The sequence below is a fragment of the Xylocopa sonorina genome, chromosome 1 (assembly GCF_050948175.1).
Source record: "Xylocopa sonorina isolate GNS202 chromosome 1, iyXylSono1_principal, whole genome shotgun sequence".
In the NCBI taxonomy this organism is placed as follows: Eukaryota; Metazoa; Arthropoda; class Insecta; order Hymenoptera; family Apidae; genus Xylocopa; species Xylocopa sonorina.
The window spans coordinates 17,320,737-17,342,385 of record NC_135193.1 but is presented as its reverse complement, the minus strand read 5'-3'; the positions used below and the strand labels follow the sequence as shown (position 1 = coordinate 17,342,385).

The 21,649-nt window shown below is 41.9% G+C and overlaps 5 protein-coding genes across 5 annotated transcripts; all 5 read left to right on the top strand.

Annotated features, from left to right (window-relative positions):
• Positions 1–11,394: 11,394 nt before the first annotated feature.
• On the top strand, positions 11,395–12,915 carry LOC143426316 (odorant receptor 2a-like). The gene is given in 6 exon segments (XM_076899733.1): positions 11,395–11,402; positions 11,506–11,823; positions 11,892–12,126; positions 12,232–12,528; positions 12,622–12,777; positions 12,862–12,915. Coding segments are annotated over 6 exon segments (1,068 nt in total).
• A 743-nt stretch (positions 12,916–13,658) lies between these two features.
• On the top strand, positions 13,659–21,579 carry LOC143432615 (odorant receptor Or1-like). Its single transcript, XM_076909373.1, has 5 exons — positions 13,659–14,077; positions 14,148–14,486; positions 14,564–14,768; positions 21,246–21,401; positions 21,487–21,579. Exons 1-5 carry the CDS (start codon positions 13,722–13,724, stop codon positions 21,532–21,534), a joined length of 1,104 nt encoding a protein of 367 aa, XP_076765488.1. The 5' UTR covers positions 13,659–13,721; the 3' UTR covers positions 21,535–21,579.
• Positions 14,919–17,326, top strand: LOC143429604 (odorant receptor 94b-like). The gene is made up of 6 exons (XM_076905284.1): positions 14,919–15,058; positions 15,937–16,182; positions 16,267–16,605; positions 16,685–16,889; positions 16,959–17,114; positions 17,191–17,326. Exons 1-6 carry the CDS (start codon positions 14,919–14,921, stop codon positions 17,236–17,238), a joined length of 1,134 nt encoding a protein of 377 aa, XP_076761399.1. The 3' UTR covers positions 17,239–17,326.
• LOC143429597 (odorant receptor 94b-like) lies at positions 18,094–19,437 on the top strand. The gene is made up of 5 exons (XM_076905273.1): positions 18,094–18,347; positions 18,415–18,753; positions 18,846–19,050; positions 19,144–19,299; positions 19,384–19,437. The coding sequence occupies exons 1-5, from the start codon at positions 18,094–18,096 to the stop codon at positions 19,435–19,437; spliced, it is 1,008 nt and encodes a 335-aa protein (XP_076761388.1).
• Positions 20,124–21,226, top strand: LOC143429589 (odorant receptor 46a-like). Its single transcript, XM_076905259.1, has 3 exons — positions 20,124–20,479; positions 20,543–20,881; positions 20,971–21,226. The coding sequence occupies exons 1-3, from the start codon at positions 20,124–20,126 to the stop codon at positions 21,224–21,226; spliced, it is 951 nt and encodes a 316-aa protein (XP_076761374.1).
• Positions 21,580–21,649: the final 70 nt, after the last annotated feature.

Here is a 21,649-nt window from a genome sequence, read left to right as displayed (position 1 = left end):
GGGGGAAGTATGTTGAATCGAGGGGGTACAGGAACCTGTCGATACTCTAAAATCGTCAGTAGTGTCTAAAACTTTCTGTAGTGCTCTTTACGTTCACGTTAGCGGTTCATCTTAAATTAGTTATGCGTACGTTACGATATTCGTGCATTTTTCTTTCGCTTTGCGGCTGTTGGCCGCCACCCTCGTGGACGTCGCCTACCAGAAAGCTTCTGTACAACCTGTTCACATTAATCCCATGGTCAATACTGCACACTCACGTGGCTGCACAGATTTTGGACATAATCATCAACGTGGAAAATCAAGATGATTTCAGTGATAATATCTACATGACTCCGACAATACTCATTAGCGGTTGTAAAATGACAAGTCTGGTAATACATCGCAAAGGGATTTTATCTTTGATCAACGACCTGCAGACAAAACCATTCTTAACGGTAACCAAAGAGGAAGTGAGAATACAAAGGAGATTCAACAGGATAATCGAGTAAGTATATGCATTTCTAAAAACGTGAAAAGTGGAAACGCCGTTTGATATGATTTGATGTGTCGTGTTTGTAGACGAAACGCGGTCGTTTACATGATTCTGGTCTTGACCTGTATAATATGGATAGCAGTGAGATCATTTTTCACCGATTTTAAGGATAGAAAGCCACCGCTTCGAGTCTGGTTACCGTACGATTATTCTGATCAATTGTCGTACGTGTTTACTTATGTTTACCAAGTGACGACTTTGCTGTTGACCGGTATCACGAACGTCGGTTGCGACTCCCTATTTGGTGGCTTATTAATTCACATCTATGGTCAATTCGACATACTCGAGGAACGTCTGAAGAATGTCGAACAAGACAAAATTCATTTGGCAAAGCAGTGCGCTAAACACCATTACACGATATACAAGTTTGTATGCGATAGACGAATTTAACATATTATTTCGTATATAGAGCGATTAGCAGTCGAAGGTTAACGAGATCAGCGCAGCAAGTAGATACTGAATCATTGCAGATATGCGAAAAGGTTGAACCGGGAATTCAGTGTAATCGTGTTCTTACAATTTTGCGTAAGCTCGTTCACGGTGTGCTTCAACTTCTATCGAATGTCGCAAGTAACCACGGTTTCTCTAATGGTGGAATGTATGCTTTATGCAGCTTGCATGCTCACCGAGATCTTGTACTACTGTTGGTACAGTAACGAAGTGAAATTGAAGGTTCGTCATCGAGACGAAAGAAATATATATTTTAACGACTGCCGTGTATACGTAATACTTCTTCGTTTTAGAGCCTCGAGCTATCTAACATGATATTCAAAAGCGATTGGGTATCGTGGGACACAAAAGCAAAGAAGATTTTGTTAACGATCATGAATCGAGCAACGAAGCCTATCGAATTTACCAGCCTCAATCTGGTGTCTCTGAACCTCGATTCCTTCACGGCGGTTAGTGAACGATAATTCGCTTGACAATTGAATAATCTAATAAACTGAATGTTTCTATTATAGTTAATGAAAACATCGTATTCCATGTTTAATCTATTGCAACGAACTAAAACTCCTTAATACGAAACGGAAGCCTTTCTGTCGATTTTTCTGGAAGAATACATTCTGGTGTTGGATTGGAACACACTGTTCATTGGCAACGTTCTAATAAACTAAATGAAATCCGTGAAATTTGTTGAACTTTAACAACAACCTTCTTCTGACATCAGTTTTTGAAGTATCAAAGTACTCACGGTTTTTCCTTTGTATACCTTTTTCTTTTCTTCTGAAATATGTCACTGACGTAAAATATGTTTGCACTCCTTCACTGGTGAAACACGTCTGAACGCGTGTAAACTCGCAACAGACGTCGACACAGTGAAAAGGATCGATATACTTTGTCATTTTTATTTCAGCATCGAATGCTTAAGATTATAGCACAGGCAGTAATACGAAAAGGTAAAATCTCGAAGATTGTCCTATGGCGATGTATCGTGCGCTACTTCGAAACGATTCTTATATAGCTTATTAACGATGCACCCCGTTTTGTAACATTTGTTCGATAACACCAATTTTCTCAAAATGATGCCTAATTTTATGAAGAAAAATTCTCTTCCTCAATTTTCACATATTACGAACGCATGTGTTTTTTATTTGATCGTGTAAGAGGGATTTAAAAGAAACGTAAGTCAGAAAAAGCACACACAATTGTAGTCTATACGTATCGTGCTAGATTTGACGAAATCTTGTTAAGAAATATCAACATTTTTCTGTAAAAATTACGTTTCTTCGCAATTTCTGTGAACGATTTCTCGAGAATGAAACACACGTGCGACAGAATCCGAGTGTAATTAGAGAAAGGATCTCGCGATGCATACATTGCAGTTAATATTTAAACTTCTCACACTGATCGGTTTGTTACGACCATCGTCTTGGAAGTCCGTATGGAAAAGGGTTTTGTACTACCTTTATACGACCGTATTGAGTACACTGATGGTGGCCATGGAAATTTTTTTGATTCTGGACCTTTTTCTCAACGTGGACAATCAGGACGATCTCAGCGAAAATCTATACGTGACGCTTACACTGCTCTCCAGCTGCTGTAAGACTTTGATGCTGTTCATTTACCTGGGAGATATCAAAAGTTTACTGGACATTATAGAAGAGGAGCCTCTGGTGCCTCTAAACGACGAAGAGATTGAGATTCGATTGAGGTTCGAGGATCAGATCGAGTGAGTTCGTTACTAATATCGATAAAACGCGAATTAATTATAAATTCTATCGTATTCTAAGGTGGAACTCCATGGCTTACACAGCTACATTGGACTGTTTCACAACCTTACTATGGATAAGCGCACTTTTCACCGACTTCAGACACGGAAACCTAAAGTTTCGAGTCTGGTTACCAAAGTGCCTGTCCTCGCCCCGTTTATTTCCCCTCAATTTCGTTCACCAAATCGTAGCCACGTTGTTCAGCACGAACATGAACGTTATCTTCGACTGCCTGTTCAGCAGTTTGTTAATTCACATTTACTGTCAATTCGAGATTCTCGAACACCGCATGAGGAATATCACGATGAACAAAAGTTACTCGGCAAGACTGTGCGCTTATCACCACGATCATATATACAAGTTAGTTCTCTAATACGAGTACTCTTTGACGCATATTCTCGAACGATTTTGAAAGAGACGATTTTTTTCTTTGTCGCGTCAAATTGCAGACTCGCTCTGATGGTGGACAACAATTTCAAAATGATGACGTCCGTTCAGTTCTTGATAAGCACCGGAGCGGTGTGCTTCAATCTTTATCGGCTGTCATTGTTAACGTTCGGCGCGAAATTCATCGAGACGACGTGCTACACGTCGTGTCTGCTCTTACAGATATTTTACTACTGCTGGTTCGGCAACGAAGTCAAACTGAAGGTTCATTTCCCACGCGATCTCAACTTCCGTACGAATTTATGGAATTCTAGAGTACGTGTGTTGTGATTTTTCCTTCCCCAGAGTCTACAAGTGTCAGACGTGGTAATGGAATGCGACTTGATGTTATTGGACGAAAAGTCGAAGAAGATTCTTTTGTTAATCATGAGACGCGCGTTAGAACCAGTTCAGTTTAACAGTCTGCATGTTATCACCATGAACATCCAATGTTTCACGTCAGTTAGTATCAAAGATTATTTAATTACGTTCCTCTAATACAATTCTGTTATATTTCTAATGAAAAACAGTCTTCCAAGTCAACGTTAGTCGTCTCAGTATTCTGTCTGTTGCAGCTACTGAAGACTTCCTATTCAGCGTACAACGTGCTCCAACAAAGTAATGCGCAATATTTAGAATGAGAGAGAGTAACCTTCCCCTAAACGAAAGGAGAGAAAAATAACGCGAAACGTCGGACACACACATGTATGTAGGATGACAATGAAAAACAGATTGGTCTTTAACACAGAAACAATAATAACAGAAAGATTATTATCAATAACAAAAGCAATGACCGATACGTTTACTTGTTTCTTTCTGCATATCGCTCTTTCTCTTTTCACGCTTTTCCTTGCACACGCATCATGTTTTATACGCATTTACTTGTTCTATCGAATCCTCGTGTATCATATTTATGTAAACATTTATAACTCATTACAGTAACTAATTCGTTAGTAAAGATGATACTATTGCTAACTCACGTTTTCCTTCGTCCTCCTCTGACGCTTCGAACAGAAACAGGGACCGTCGCTTCGAATTTTCTCGATGTCCACAATATTTACTCCTTGATGGAAAGATATATCACAGAATATGTATTATATGTTTTACGTAATACGTTTGAAATAATTTGATAATATCCTTTGCGAAGCTCGAACGTTCGTCGATGAAATTCCGAGCAACTAACCGAGCAACACACCTGTCTCCTACGGTCGACAACAGCGAACTGAACGGGCTTCCTATTCCGCGGTTTATTGTTTATTTATTTTCGTAGAAGAGAGGGGGACGAATAATAGTCGAGTGAAACATTATCCATTTCCCCAACAAATTCGAGCCCTCGTCGTTTCGCCCTCTCGATCGACTCACGTCAGCAGCGCCGTTTCAAGTGGAGAAAAATAACACGTTTCGCGACAAAGTAGTCGTAGGTAATGATTTTCCAGCCAATCAAATAACACACCCGTCGACTATGAAACTTTCTAAAGACCCTCCGGCTGGACACCCGACTCTGAAACGCAATTTTACTTCAACGGAAGTTCCCAGCGATGAAATTACCCTTTCTACAACCGAAAACAACTGACACGAGTATTGATAGTTGCAACCTGTCCGTCGAAATGAGAAAATCGTTGCGAGACTGAAGAAACTGCTCAGTCGAAAGACGGCTCTCCTGCGTGCAACACTTTTCTAAAATATTTTTACGAGTTATTAAGAAAATTTCTTTTTCTTCTTCTTCTTCTTCTTCTTCTTCTTCGTCCTAAAGAAATTTACGAATAAACGTAGACAATAAAAGGAAGAGGATGCGCAAACTAGCTTTATCCTATAACTTGCTCAGCTTCTGCGGATACTGGAGACCAACGAGCTGGTCCACGCACTCGCTTAGATACCGTCTCTACAATATCTACTCGGTGTTTATGGTCCTAGCGTTATATTTCTTCACCTCGTGTACCTGCGTGGACACGTTCGTCAGCAAAGACTTCAAAACCATGACAGACAAATTTTCCTTGTGCATCTCTGTGATAGGCGTCTCCCTGAAAGTGACCAATCTGTTCCTCCAACGCAAAAATATTCTACACATTATGGATGCTTTGACGAGCAAGAACTGTGTTCCGAGGGACAAGCAGGAGAGGATTCTTCAGTTGAAGAAGGATCGTTACGCCAGGTCTCGTTCTTAAACTTAAACTACAACCAATTCGAATAAAAAGGAGAATACATATTTTACAGATTCCACCCATAGTATTTTTCCATTTTATCGGCGAGTTTTCTGCCTTCCACAGGAAACTGACCATGTACTGCGAGATTCTGAACGAGTCCGCCGTATTCTTCGCGACAGTGGCGCAGTACAACGAACTCATAAGGACGAAAAAGTTGCCTGTGTCCGACTGGATGCCGTACGATCTATCGTCGAATACGTTGTACGCGATATCGTTGCTCTTTCAGACGATCGGTTTGATGATCTGCGCGAATACCAGCGTGGGCAACGAGACTCTGATCGCGGGGCTGATGATCGAAGCTGGTGCACAATTCGAGATGTTCTGTCATCGAGCGCGAAATCTGTCCGCGTTGCTGATGGAAACGAGAGGGAACTGTGAATCCAGAGCGGACAAAAGGATCAGGTACAAGAGGATTCTCAAGGATTTGGTGGAGTATCACGTCGAGATTTACAGGTAAAGAACAGGTAAAAAGTGTTTCGAACAGCTGATATCAATTGAAGTTTTGTCTTAACTGTTATTCGGTCACAGACTCTCCAGAACGATTAACACCGTGTTCCAGTACACGATCTTCCTGCAGTTCTCCATAAGCTCTATAGTGCTCTGTCTGAGTATCCTTAAAATGTCAACGGATAATCCTCTCACCGTGAACTTCCTTTGGAGCGGGTTCTACTTGTGCAGCATGCTGATGCAGGTGTACTTGTACTGCTGGTTCGGGAACGAGGTGACGTTAAAGGTTGGGTATTTGGTAGGATGAGTAAGCACGAATAATACAAGCAGAATACATTTTTCAAGTGGCGTTTACGATTTACTTCTGCTCGCCAATCTGTCAATTTTATGCGCGCAGAGCGACAAAGCGAGCGATGCCATTTATGAAATGGACTGGACGATACTACCAACCGAGGTGAGAAAGGATTTGTTGTTCATCATGGCGAAATCCAAGAAACCGGTTAAAATGACCAGCGGTTACGTCGTCGTCTTGTCCGTGAAATCCTTCATGACCGTCAGTAGAATTGAGATATTTCCAAATGCTAACTTCGAATATTGCGATTGTAATGATTGATAATTATTGCTCGTTGCAGATCATGAACACCACGTACACGTCGTACAATCTCCTGATAAAGACTACTAGCAAGTAAGAAACTTGATCGATGCGGATGCAAAATGACTGATTGTTGTAATACTTTCTGTGTTTGTTATGAGCGTTTGTATATCCCTCTGTCTATTGTCCATTGTCATGCAACACTTTCATCGATACATTCGTCGTGAATATTATTCAGGAATAAAAACACGGGATTCATCACTGAAAGTTAGCGTGCCAAGTTTACCTCCTTTTTAATTAGCATGTACTAATTGTATCGTAACACTTTTATCGACGAGTGCACTCATCGTGAACCAGAGAACGTTCGTAAGAGCAGAGAACACAGAATTCGATGTTAAAAACGCGATGGTGCAACCATGGTGTTTGTTCATGAAAAACTACCATTTTCACGCTTCGTCGGATCGCAAGAAAGATCGCGTGTACAGGAAGAAAACAAAATTACACGTTCTCTACACCTCATAAACAAATCATTTTTCCACAGTACCCACTACCTACTTTTTAAATTGCGAACGTTTCTCTTGGACACTGTTACGTTGACAGTTAGGTCATTACGAGCGATTACGCGAAATGCAACCTTGTCAAACAACAAAACGGAATGGGGTGCATTAATAATAAGCCGTATAAGAATCTCCCCCTCGAACGTGCACGAGTCGTGCACCCTCCACATTCTCCTCATAATCTCAAGGGTTGGCGATGAAATAAAACCGTCGACCTACTCGACTTTCCTAATTAAACGGAATCCAACGGTTCGTCGATGAAAGGAAAATGAAAGTGAGTGCAATTTTCACGTTCCTCTCCTGCGTGGGCTGTTGGCGACCGATATCATGGACCTCGCCATTGAAAGTGATATTCTACAACCTCTATACGTTCGTTCTGATATTTCTATCGGTCGCCTTCTTGGTGTCTGAAATCGGTAGCGTATTTACCGTGAACAATCTAGACGAATTCGTCGACTCCACTTACATGTTTATCACCATACTTGCCGGCTGTTGTAAGATAGCGAACCTGTTGCTGTATCGAAAAGAAATTATAGACCTGACGAACGTTTTCCGCACGGAGCCGTGCGCCGCCTCGAACATCCAAGAGGCGCATATTCAACTGATATACGACAATCAAGTACGGTTAGTAACTATTGTCCAGAGAGTCGTTTCTACGATATTTCAACAAGATTTGTTTCACAGGAAAAACTCACTTCCGTACATCATGCTGGTCGAGATCACAAACGGCGTGATGTTCATCAACTCGTTTCGAACCAACTTTAAAGAGGGCAAACTAACGTTCAGAGGCTGGATACCGTACAATTACACGTCTGAGATCGTATTCCCATTGACGTTCGTCGTGCAGATATTATCCGTCTACCTGCAGTCGCTGCTGCACATCGGCACGGACGTTCTGTTCTTCGCGATGTTAACCCAAATCTGCTGTCAATTCGCGATTCTGCTGAACCGGCTGAACGACGTGACGACGAACAGCAGGGCCGCTTTACAGAGATTCGTCCTGCACCACGAGTGTATTTACCAGTAATCGACGCAGTCAAATTCTTCTCTCTAGCTCGATCCAGGGATCGAACGGAGGATCGTTAATACACGAGTACAATTTTGTCGCAGATTAGCCCGAAAGATAAACAAGACGCTACAATTGACGATCTTCTCGCAACTGTTTGGCAGCTCCCTGGTGCTCTGTCTGAGTCTGGCTCAGATAATAAATACAGACATCCGAAGCGCCGAGTTCCTAGCGTTCATGTCTTACACGAGCGCGATGCTGATGCAGAGCTTTCTTTACTGCTGGCACGGGAACGAAGTGAAATTAAAGGTTCGTATACTTCCAACATAGTCGAGGAGTGTTTTGCGAGTGTAGAAAAGGATTCGATCATATTTTTCAGAGCATCGATATGGTTGACACGATCTTCCATATCGATTGGACAGAGCTGAACGAGGAATCGAAGAAGATACTATTGATCGCCATGACCAGAACAAGATCGCCCATAGAATTGCAGAGCGCGCACGTGATCATGGTGAACATCGACTTCTTCGTGATCGTTGGTATTCATTTTCCTAATGCCGATGTCGCGAATGCTCTGACTAATCGTTTATTACTTTCACGTGCCTGATCGTAGCTGGTCAAGTGCTCCTATTCGGTGTACAACTTGCTACAAAGCTCTCAGGGATAACAACGGACAAGAGTGTGGGCCACGATCGGGATTCTCTCGTCCCGGTTCTCATCTATTGCCGATCGACTTACATTCTGCTGAACCGAACGTTATTCGAATATACATTCCACGATAATCTTAACGTTAAAATAAACGATCGATTCGATTAGACACAGTCTAAACCAGTCTAGTCTAGTAATCAGTTTCTACTCACCATTGCACAGGTTTGCGATTCAACGGACGAACGTCTGCGTTCATTTCACTCGTAACTGATAGGATTTCAGATCGCTTTCAGAGCACCATCGGCGCAAGACAATGTACACGTCGTCGCCAATGAAAGACCGCTGTGTCCGCATTCTATTTCAGGAGGAAACAGCGAGGGGGAACGAAAGTATATGTTCTCTCGCAAGTTTCCATTACGTTTCGTCCTAAGAGTCATTCTTACGCAGTAATATCGATCGCGTCGAATTAGAGGGAGTTTTTCTCCTCGAATTAGCAGTTCGTTCTGCGAAACGCATTGCGATCGAACTGCATACATAACATGGGGTGCATTAGTAATAAGCGTTATAAGATCCGCTCCTGAGATGTACGCAGGCTATCGTGGAGTGAACGTCATCGACGTCTCATCTCCGTACGTCGCTCGAAAATTATGAAAGTGTCGACGCTGCTTATACTTTTGACCTGCGTTGGATGCTGGCGACCAACGTCCTGGTCTACGCCCGTGAAAATAGTAATTTACAGTGTCTACACTTTCTTCTTCGTAGGACTTTCGTGCGTCTTCGTGACGACTGCGATCACCAAAATGTTTGACGTAGAGGACGTCGACGAATTCGTGGACAACACTTATTTATTAGTCGCTTTATTCGTTGGTTGTTGCAAAGTGTTCAACGTACTGGCCTACAGAAAGAAGATTCTAAACCTGATGGACACGTTCCTGGAGGAACCGTGCGTCGCTTCGAACACTGAAGAAACACAGATCCAACTGATCTACGACAATCGAATATGGTTCGTACGATCGACAGGAAACGTCTATTTTCTCTACGCTAATATCGACGATGTATACTTTCACAGGAAATACGCCATTCACTACACGATAATGATGGAAACAACGGTCGGCCTGATCATTTTCAACTCGTATACAACCAACTTTCAGCACCGCAGGTTGACTTACACAACCTGGGTGCCGTACGAGTGTAAAAATTTTATCATTTTCACGATAACGTTCACCCTTCAGATGGTCTACCTGCTGATGCAGTCGCTGGTGCACGCTGCTGCCGACGTTCTGTTCGTCGGGCTGCTGCTACAGATCTGCTGCCAATTCGACATTCTCCTGTCACGGCTGTACAGATTGTCGACGAGTGGAAAGTCCAATTTGCAGAAATTCATCCGCCACCACCATTGCATTTATCAGTAACTTTACACGATCGAATCATTCTTGATCCCATAAGCGAATCGAGTGAAACCTTGGGACGATGCTAAAGTGATTCCGTTGCAGATTAGCCGAGATGACGAACAGCACTCTGCATTTAATAATCTTCTCCCAATTTTTCGGGAGCTTCCTAGTGTTCTGTCTAAGCATGGTCCAGCTGTTAAACATGGACATAGTGAGCACCCAATTCTTAGCGACGATATCCTATTTGGGCGCGATTCTAGTACAGAACTTCATTTACTGTTGGTTCGGAAACAAGGTGAAACTGAAGGTTCGTACTTCGAGGGTTGTAATCCTCTAAACCTGACCTAACGACAATTTGTTACGTTACTTTTCCAGAGCATGGACCTATCCGACGCCATCTTTCAAAGCGATTGGACAGACCTAACCGAGAGCACCAAGAAGATACTTCTAATCGTGATGAATCGAACGCGATCGCCCATCGAGTTGGACAGCGCACACGTGATTACGGTGAACCTCGACTTCTTCATGACGGTCTGTGACATCGCACGTATACTTTTCCCATGAAACTGGTTACGCCAGTAAAACTGTATGTCTATCTAATTGTAGCTAGTTAAGGGTTCCTATTCGTTGTACAATCTGCTGCAGAACTCTCGCGGTTAGCAACGAACGAGCGAGCCACAGCTGAAATACCGTTTATCAAGTACGTTCGATCTATTTCTTACATGCCACTGATTAATATGCATATTATACGAAACATATTATACATTGTAGAACATTGTAGGATAAATCTATTCCAGCTGCAAGTATTGTTACTGTTCCATACAAAAATACAATAAGTAATTCTAACCGATAATATTATCGCTTACCAATAAAATATCGCTTGAATACCACTCTCGGATACTTCTCTCTTCGAATTAGTTCCTTATGATGCAATACTTTAATCCGTGCAGTTATTACGAATGCTTCGAAGTAACCAACAATACACCACTTTGATAAAAATTCCAAAAAGATTCAAACGATGGTCCCTCTTGACGATGCACTCATCTTCATTAATCAGATGCTACTGTGCATCGTGTTCAAGTGTAAAAATGGTCTCGTGTGCGGAAAGAAGAGGCATCCTTAACCTTCTATTATACTTCTTATAGCCACTTCTTATAACTATTTAATAAATTACAGACATTTTTCCGAAATAGATTAGGAACCATTACGCGAATGGCAACACGATCGAGCAACACGACAAAAGGGGGTGCATTAGTAATAAGCTGTATAAGAATCGCCTCCTCAGACGTACACGAGACATCGCAATGTGAATACTATCGACATAACAATCTATACTGTATACGTGCATCGCACTTTCAATCGTTCGATTTACGAAATAAAAATGCTAAAGTATATCGATCGTTCGAAGACGAGATCGTAAACAAAATTTTTGGTTCCATTCGTGCGAAGCAGAAATGCAATTATCTACGTTTTTCACGCTTCTCTCGTGCAGTGGATGCTGGCGGCCAATATCGTGGTCCTCGCCACTGAAAACGTTAATTTACAATGTCTACACTCTGTCCTTCGTACTTCTTTCCATCATTTTTGTGATCACCGGAACTGGCAGTCTCTTCACAGTGAAAAGCGTCGACGAATTCGTGGACAATACTTATGTATTGATCACTATATTCGTCGGCTGTTGCAAATCGTTGAACGTGTTGCTCTATCGAGAACGGATAATAAGTTTGATGAACGCCTTTCTGGAGGAACCATACGCTACTTCGACTAAAGAGGAGACAGAGATTCAAATGATATACGACGCTCAATTAAGGTGAGTACAATCGATTGAAATGACGCTTCTTTTTCATTGCTATTGTCAACTGTTACATTTTCACACAGGAGAAACGCTTTCCGTTACACAGCTCTGATCGAATTCTCCATTGGCATGACTATTTTCAACTCGATACTGACTAATTTCAAGCACGGCAGACTAACTTACAGAGCCTGGATACCGTACGATTATACAACAGCGATCGTGTACTCGTTAACGTTTGCTTCTCAGCTGGTATACATACTGATGCAGTCTTTGGTGCATCTTGCCACAGACGTACTCTTTGTCGGTGTTCTGATGCAAGTCTGTTGCCAATTCGAAATCCTTCTGTCACGTTTGAACAATATGGAAGCGAACAGCAACGTTACTCTAAGGAGAATCGTTCATCACCACAATTGCATTTACCAGTAATCGACACGATTAAACACTCGTGATTATTAAATTCGATCTAGGGAGAGAAGTTTCGTCGAGATTTCTAATTTAGAGAAATTTCATTGCAGACTGACCGCGACGATAAACGACACTATGAACCTGATAATCTTCTCCCAATATTTTGGAAGCTTTTTGGTTCTCTGCTTGAATGTGATTCAGTTACTGAAAATTAATATTTTCAGCACTGAGTTCGTAGCGACGATATTTTATCTGACCTCGATCCTATTGCAGAGCTTTATCTATTGCTGGTATGGGAACGAAGTGAAATTAAAGGTTCGTTCGACGAGCTTCGAGGAACGTTTTTCTGTATCAGCTGGCCACTTTACGAATTTAACTAAACGACGTTTGTTTGGATAATTTTTTCAGAGCACCGACCTGGCTGACATGATGTTTCAAATCGATTGGACAGAATTGGACGCGAGTGCCAAGAAGATCCTTTTAATTGCGATGAATCGGACGCAATCACCCATAGAATTGGAAAGCGCGCATGTGATGACGGTGAACATTGACTTCTTCATGACCGTCAGTAATATTTTATTCCTCTTTTTATCTTAAAAGGCGTGTCATATGGTCCAAGTATTTCTGTATATTTCTGTTTAATTGTAGCTACTTAAAAGTTCCTACTCGGTGTACAACCTGCTACAAAGTAATCGAAAATAACCAAACCTACCACCGAGACAGAAATCGAATGCCGGCGTTCCAATTCCCACGTACCATTGATAAGTATACGTTATACAAAATGTAAACGTTATATAATTCTTTAATAATAGACACTTCTATCAAAATAAATCTGATTTAATTGCGCCTTCTATGACTGTTTGATTGACGCAATGAAAATATCTTGTTGACGGTAAACTGTTTTCCATGAAACGATTGACAAGAGATTATTTAACTGAGAACTATATGCGAGGACTTGCTCAAATTTAGAATATCAATTATTGACACAGTACTCAATTTCTACTCACTGTTTCTATTTGATAAAACTAATACCAGCTTAATGTTTTCCTCGAAATTGATTGAAGTTCGCAGACTGTGCATCATCTATAGATACGACGATGCACTCATCATTGACTATCGAACACTACTGACTACCACTGTCCACGTATTTCTTGAGAAAAACAAAAGTACACGTTACGTCGTACGTCACTATTAGGTTTCATCAAAAAATGATACGAACACCGCAATGTACGATATCGTAGAATTGCTGGCATTTATCCTGCTCGATTTAGGAGTCATTTGACGATAGGTAATCTAATTGTGCGATATGGTAGAGCGGGGTGCATTAGTAATGAGCTTTATAAGAATCGTCCCTCAGATGCCCACGAGATGTCGTAGAGTGGCTATCTTCGTGATTTTACCTCTATCGCGATCTTAAGGTTTCTATACAGTGATAGAAATGATAGAGTACATCGACGCCTCGAGAACGAGACCGTAAACGAAGCTGTCGCTGAATCGACGAAACAGATATGAGAGTGTCGACATTTTTCACTCTTCTCTCATGTACCGGATGTTGGCGGCCGATATCGTGGACCTCGCCATTGAAAATCGGAATCTACAGCGTCTATACTCTCACCGTGATACTTTGCACGATCGCCTTCTTCGTTTCGGAAATCGGCAGTATCTTTACAGTAGAGAACGTGGACGAATTCGTGGACATCACTTACATATTGATTACCATCTTCGTTGGCTTCTGCAAATTGATGAACGTTCTGTTTTTCCGGAGGGAGATTATGAATTTGGTAAACATGTTTCTCGAGGAACCGTGCGCTACGTCGAGTATGGAAGAATCGGAGATTCAACTGAGATACGACAATCGACTATGGTCAGTAGAACCGATCGGAAGATCAAATTTGTTCCACCTCCTCTTATTGACGATAAACACATTTTCGCAGGAGGAACGCTCTGTGTTATGGGATAATGATCGAGGCCTCCGTCATGATGACTACCATCAGCTCGTTACTGACCAATTTTCAGGAGGGCAGACTAACATACAGAGCCTGGATACCTTACAATTACACATCGACGATCGTTTTCACATTAACGTTCACGTTTCAGTTGTTACCTGTGCTCATGCAGTCGTTGGTCCACGTCGCTACCGATGTTCTGTTCGTCGGGCTGTTGATGCAAATCTGTTGCCAATTCGAGATCCTCGTGTCACGTCTTGACGACGTAGCGACGAACAGCGTGGCCACGTTGCGGAGATTCGTTCGCCACCACAACTGCATTTACGAGTTAACCGGATCGGTCCAACTACCCTCTCCATTCGATCTGCAAGGAAACGGAGACTTATCGAACGGTTCGATTCCAGATTAGCCGAGGCGATGAACAACACGCTCAACTTGATGATCTTCTCGCAATTCTTCGGAAGCTTCCTGGTACTCTGCCTGAGCATGATTCAGCTGTTGAAAGCTGACATACTGAGCACCGAATTTCTCGCGACGATACTTTACTTGGCGACGATTCTTTTGCAAAGTTTTCTCTACTGTTGGCACGGGAACGAAGTGAAATTGAAGGTGCGCCGTGCAACCCTCATTTCGAACAGTATTTGATTATCATCGATACGAATTTGATGCTTGTTTCAGTCGATCGACGTGACAGACGCGATCTTTCAAATCGATTGGACGGGACTTGGCAAAGGTGCGAAAAAGGTGCTTCTGATCGCTATGAATCGAACACGGTCGCCCATTCAATTGGACAGCGTGCACGTGATGACGGTGGACATAGACTTCTTCGTGAACGTCGGTAACATTCTACATAGAAACGTAGTTTTAAACACCGATCTCGCGATTTATCTGGCTAAAGAGTTTGTTGTTCCCGTCTATCTGATTGTAGCTGGTTAAAAGCTCCTATTCGGTCTACAACGTGTTGCAAAGCTCTCGAAAATAGCAGCAAACGAGAAAACGGACCACGATTGGAACGTAGAGGATTCCCATGGAGACCTTTCGTTCCAGATACCCACCTACTACCGATCAATTTACATTCTACCGAAAAAAACGTTATAACTCCTTAGTAATACGATTGTTACAATAAATGACAGCTCTGTGATCGTTTAGAAAAGACAGTTGGTATTACATTCCATTCGACTTCGCGCACCATGCGTCACGATGGAATAATTTGTACAAATATTTGTTTCTTTATAATACTTGAATTTTATCAATTGACCAACTGACGAGAAATTGGACAAATTTCAACCACCCGAAACGATGCACTCGTGTCTGTCGATCACTACGTACCGTGTGTCTATTTTAAGAGCGAAACTGGTCTAGACTAGTTAGAAGTAAAGAATGCACGTTTTCTCTTTACCGCGACTATACTACGTTCCGCGTAGTCATAAAAAATAACATCTCCTCTGCAATGTTGATACCACGCACCAATTGCAATCATTTTTTCCACCCCGATTAGCGGTAATTTCACGGAGAGTAAGTAATTGTAGACGACAATACGGGGTGCATTAGTAATGAGCTTTATAAGAGTCATCCCTCGAACGCACACCGGATATCGCACAGTGACTGTCTCTCTCTCCTGACTTTGCATTGTACATTCGCATCGTGCGAAACAATGAAACTTTAGATTCGTCGACAAAGAGAAAATGAGAGTGTCGACATTTTTCACGCTTCTCTCGTGCACCGGATGTCTGCGACCTGTATCGTGGACTTCGCCACTAAAAACCGGAATCTACAGGCTTTACAGCCTGATAATAATCATTCTGTCGTTCGCGTTCGTGATTTCCGCGATCGCCAGCATATTCACAGTAAAGGACATGAACGAGTTCGCGGACAGCAGTAATATACTGATCGCCATGTGCATCAGCTGTTCAAAATTGGTTAACGTGCTGCATAAGCGGGAAGCGATTATAAATTTGATGAACAGCTTCCTCGAGGAACCGTGCGCTACCACGAACAACGAGGAGGCACAGATTCAACTCAAGTACGACGATCGAGTTTGGTTGGTATCGTACGATCAGCTGGAAGTTTCAATATTTTTCTACTGTTAACCGTAACATTTTCGTAGGAGGAACGCTGTTCGATACACGTTACTGATCGAAACCGCCGTCAGCATAACTGTTCTGAACTCGTTGCGAACCAATTTCCAATACGGCAGATTAACGTACAGAGGCTGGATACCGTACAATTACACGTCCGAGATCACTTTTCCATTGACGTTTACGTTTCAGCTGTTACCAGTTGTTATGCAGTCGCTGGTGCAAGGTGCAACCGACAGTCTGTTCTTCGGCGTGTTGGCTCAAATCTGTTGCCAATTCGAAATTCTTCTGTTCCGTCTGAACGACGTGACAACGAACAGCCAGGGTACTTTGCGGAGATTCGTTCGCCATCACAATTGTATCTACCAGTAACAGGCTCAGTCAATTGATTTTTCTTGACCGCGGACAAAACGTGGGATCTTGAACGAAAGCATGGTTTCGTTGCAGGTTAGCCGGGATGACAAACAAAGCTCTCTACTTGAATATCTTCTCGCAACTTTTCGGAAGCTCCTTGCTGCTGTGCCTGAGCCTGATTCAGTTGATCAAGTTAGATATCCTAAGCACCGAATTTCTAGCTACGGTTACTTATATGGCCATAATGATAATGCAGAGCTTTCTTTATTGTTGGTATGGGAACGAAGTGAAAATGAAGGTTTACAAGGATTGCCATTTTACAAATCGTACGTGCGTGGAACAATGAATAAGTCAACGATTCTTTCAGAGTATCGATCTAGCGGACATGATTTTTCAAGTTGATTGGACGGGCCTCAACGATAGTGCGAAAAAGATACTTCTGATCACCATGAATCGAACGCGATCACCGATAGAATTCGAGGCTGCGCACATTATTACGGTGAACATCGACTTATTCGTAATCGTCAGTAATTTTCTACTTATGTCCGTTTTCTCTAATGTTAGTATCGTCTACTATCGGATTAATCGTTTGATTGTAGTTAATTAAGACCTCGTATTCGGTGTACAATCTACTACAAGGCTCTTAGACATAAAAACGGCCCAGGAAGTGGATCATAGTCGAAATATATAGAGTTGATCAATTAATAGTTTACTAAATAATTATCGTTTTGTATATTTCATAGTAATATTCAAATAAAACTATCAAATTAGAAATTCCGTGATTATTCGATAAGCATAATAATACCATTGATCAATGAAAATTTTAGATATAGTATTTAATTTTACTCACCATTGAATCAATTTCAATTTCAAAAGATAAATACCAGCTTCAGTTTTACTCGTGACTGATAGAAGCTGATAGAAGATTTCTAGAAGACTGATAGAAGATTTCATATCGCTGTAGAGAACAACGATACGTTCGCTCTTGACAATAAAAAGCTACTGCACCTATACTGTATTACGGAACGAAACTCGTATGTGAGGAGGTAAAAGTACACGTTTGGTCGAAACTCTTCATTACCTTCTTTCATCAAAAAGTGATACTACCGTTCTAATGTTGATTTCACGAAATGGCAGGCAGTTTTCCTGGTCAAATTAGAGTTGCCGATGCACGACGCGAAGGTAGAACGGGGTGCATTAGTAATGAGCTTTATAAGAATCACCCCCTCAGACGCAGACGAGACATCGCAATGTGAACAGTTTTGACGTAGCAACCTAGCAGGTATACGTGTACTACACTTTCAATCGTTCGACTCACGAAACAAAAATGCTAAAGTACATCGATCATTCGAAGCTGAGACCGTAAACGATACTTTTGGTTCCATTTGTGCGAAACAGAAATGCAATTATCTACATTTTTCACGCTTCTCTCGTGCAGCGGATGCTGGCGGCCAATATCGTGGTCCTCTCCACTGAAAACGTTAATTTACAATGCCTACACTATGTCATTCGTACTTCTTTCCATTGTCTTTGTGATCACCGGAACTGGCAGTCTCTTCACCGTGAAAAACGTCGACGAATTCGTGGACAACACTTACATATTGATCACTATATTCGTCGGTTGTTGCAAATCGTTGAACGTGTTACTGTATCGAGAACGGATAATAAGTTTGATGAACGTCTTTCTGGAAGAACCGTGCGCTACTTCGACTAACGAGGAGACAGAGATTCAAATGATATACGACGCTCGATTACGGTAAGTACGATCAATTAAAACGACGCTTCGTTTCTTTGCTATTGTCAACTGTTGCATTTTCACACAGGAGAAACGCTTTCCGTTACACAGCCCTGATCGAATCCTCCATTGGCATGACTATTTTCAATTCGATACTGACTAATTTCAAGCACGGCAGACTAACTTACAGAGCCTGGATACCGTACGATTATACAACAGCGATCGTGTACTCGTTAACGTTTGCTTCCCAGCTGGTATACGTACTAATGCAGTCTTTGGTGCACATTGCCACAGACGTACTGTTCGTCGGTGTTCTGATGCAAGTCTGTTGCCAATTCGAAATTCTTCTGTCACGTTTGAACAATGTGCAAGCGAACAGCGACGTTACTTTAAGAAGAATCGTTCGCCACCACAATTACATTTACCAGTAATCGACGCGATTAGACGCTTGTGACTATTAATTCGATCTAGGAAGAAAATTGTAGCCGAGATTTCTAATTTAAAGAAATTTCATTGCAGACTGGCCGCCATGATAAACGACACTCTGAATCTAATAATCTTCTCGCAGTATTTTGGAAGCTTCCTAGTCCTTTGCTTGAGTTTGATTCAGTTGTTAAAGGCAGATATTTTCAGCACCGAATTCTTAGCGACGATATTTTATCTGACCACGATTCTTTTGCAGAGCTTTCTCTATTGCTGGTACGGGAACGAAGTGAAATTAAAGGTACGTTCGTCGAGTTTCGAGAAACATTTTTCTGTATCAGCTGGTCACTTTGCGAATTAAACTAAACGACGTTTGTTTCGATGATTTTCTCAGAGCATCAATCTGGCTGACATGATGTTTCAAATCGATTGGACAGAGTTCGACGCGAGTGCCAAGAAGATACTTTTAATTGCGATGAATCGAACGCAATCGCCCATAGAATTGGAAAGCGCGCACGTGATGACGGTGAACATTGACTTCTTCATGACTGTCAGTAATATTTTATTTCTCTTTTTATCTTAAAAGGTGAGTCATGTGGTCCAAGTATTTCTGTATATTTCTATCTAATTGTAGCTACTTAAAAGTTCCTATTCGGTGTACAACCTGCTACAAAGTAATCGAAAGTAACCAAACCATGTGCGAGTCGAAGAAATCGAGTGTCGTCGTTCCAATTCTCACATACCATTGATAAGTATACGTTATACAAAATGTATACATTACAATTGTTAGTAATAGACATTACTATTACAATAAATCTGATTAAATTACGCCCTCTGTGTGCGTTTGGTAAACGCAGTGGAAACTGTCTAGAACAAGTGATAAATGTACTCACTTCCTACTCACCGCTCTATCGTTTATTATTTAAATAAAACGAATGCCAGGGTAACGTTTCTCTCGCAACTGACTAAAATTCGTGAACTTCGCATCGCTATGATACGACGATGCACTCGTCATTGACAATCGGACGCTACTGACGCACGTATTGCTTGAGAAAAAAACGAATGTACACGTTACATCGTACGTCGCTATTAGGTTTCATAAAAAAATGATACGACCACTGCAACGTACGATATCGTAGAATTGCTGGCATTTCTCCAGCTCGAATTAGAAGTCATTTGACGAAAGGTAATCTAATTATGCGATATGGTAGAATGGGGTGCATTAGTAATGAGCTTTATAAGAATCGGCCGTGGAACGCCACCGGTACATCCTAGAGCGGCTGTGAGCCTATACTAAAATTAAAATGTCCGCGTGTATCGACGTTTCGAAGACGAGGTCGTAAACGAAACACTTGTTTCATTGACGAAAGAAACATGAGGGTGTCGTTAATTTTTACGCTTCTCACGTGTACTGGATGCTGGCGACCCATATCGTGGTCCTCGCCCATAAAAACAACCATCTACAACGCCTATAGTCTGCTGGTGATCGCTACATCCGCTGCGTTCGTGTTTTCGGCTATCGCCAGCATATTCACCGTAAATAACATGAACGAATTCGCGGCCATTACTAATATATTAATCGCCGCGTCCGTTGGCTCTTGCAAGTTGACGAACGTGCTGACTCGTCGGAAAGAGATCATAGATCTGGTGAACATGTTTCTCCAGGAACCGTGCACTACATCGAACACCGACGAAGAACGTATCCAAATGAAGTACGACGATCGAGTTCGGTTAGTACGATCGATCGAAGAATCAAAGTTTTGTGTTTATCACTCGCTGTAATACTTTCACAGGCGGACTACACTTCGCTACACGATACTGATCGAAGTCAGTGTCAGCATAACGATCTTCAACTCGTATCTGACTAATTTTCAACACGGCAGACTGACCTACAATAGCTGGATACCGTACAATTACACGTCCGAGATCCTTTTCCCATTGACATTCGCGTTTCAGCTTGCACCGATAGTCGTGCTGTCGCTGGTGCACGGCGCCGCCGACGCACTGTTCTTCGGGGTCTTGACGCAAATCTATTGCCAATTCGACATCCTTCTGTTCCGTCTGAACGATGTGACAGCGATCAGCCAGGGTACTTTGCAGAAATTCGTTCGCCATCACAATTGTATCTACCAGTAACTGATTCACGATCAAATCGTTGTTCTCAATCCGCTTCGCGAACGAAGCAGAGGACTCGTGCTGTAGAAATGTCGTTTCATTGCAGGTTAGCTGAGACGATGAACAAGACTCTGTATTTGACTATATTCTCGCAAATTTTCGGTAGCTCTCTGCTACTGTGCCTGAGCTTGGTTCAATTGATAAGAGTGGATATGCTAAGCACTGAATTCTTCGCAACGATGTGCTACATGCTGGTGATGACATTGCAAAGCTTTCTTTATTGTTGGTACGGAAACGAGGTGAAGCTGAAGGTTTGTTCGTACAATTTCCTCGAGTGCCATGATTTTTTTAAGCTGGTCTAACAGTAAACGATTTTTGCAGAGCATCGATCTGTCCGACGTGATCTTTCACAGCAATTGGACAAAGTTGAACAAGGATTCGAAACAGATACTTTTGATCGCCATGAATCGAACGCAATCACCGATCGAACTGGAGACAGCGCACGTGATCACGGTGAACGTCGACTTATTCGTAGTCGTCAGTAATATTATACATTTATCTTTTCTCGAAAATTGCTCGATCGTGAATCAATCGTTTATTCGTTCCGCCTATCTGATTGTAGCTGATCAAGACCTCCTATTCGGTGTACAACCTGCTACAAAATAGTTGAAACTAGCGAGAAGGAAGTAGACCATTGTCAGATCGTAGAGGATCATTATCTTAGTACTTGAATTCCAATTTTTTAGTACCATCGACTGAAAAGTATATACTTTTTGTTGTAAAAA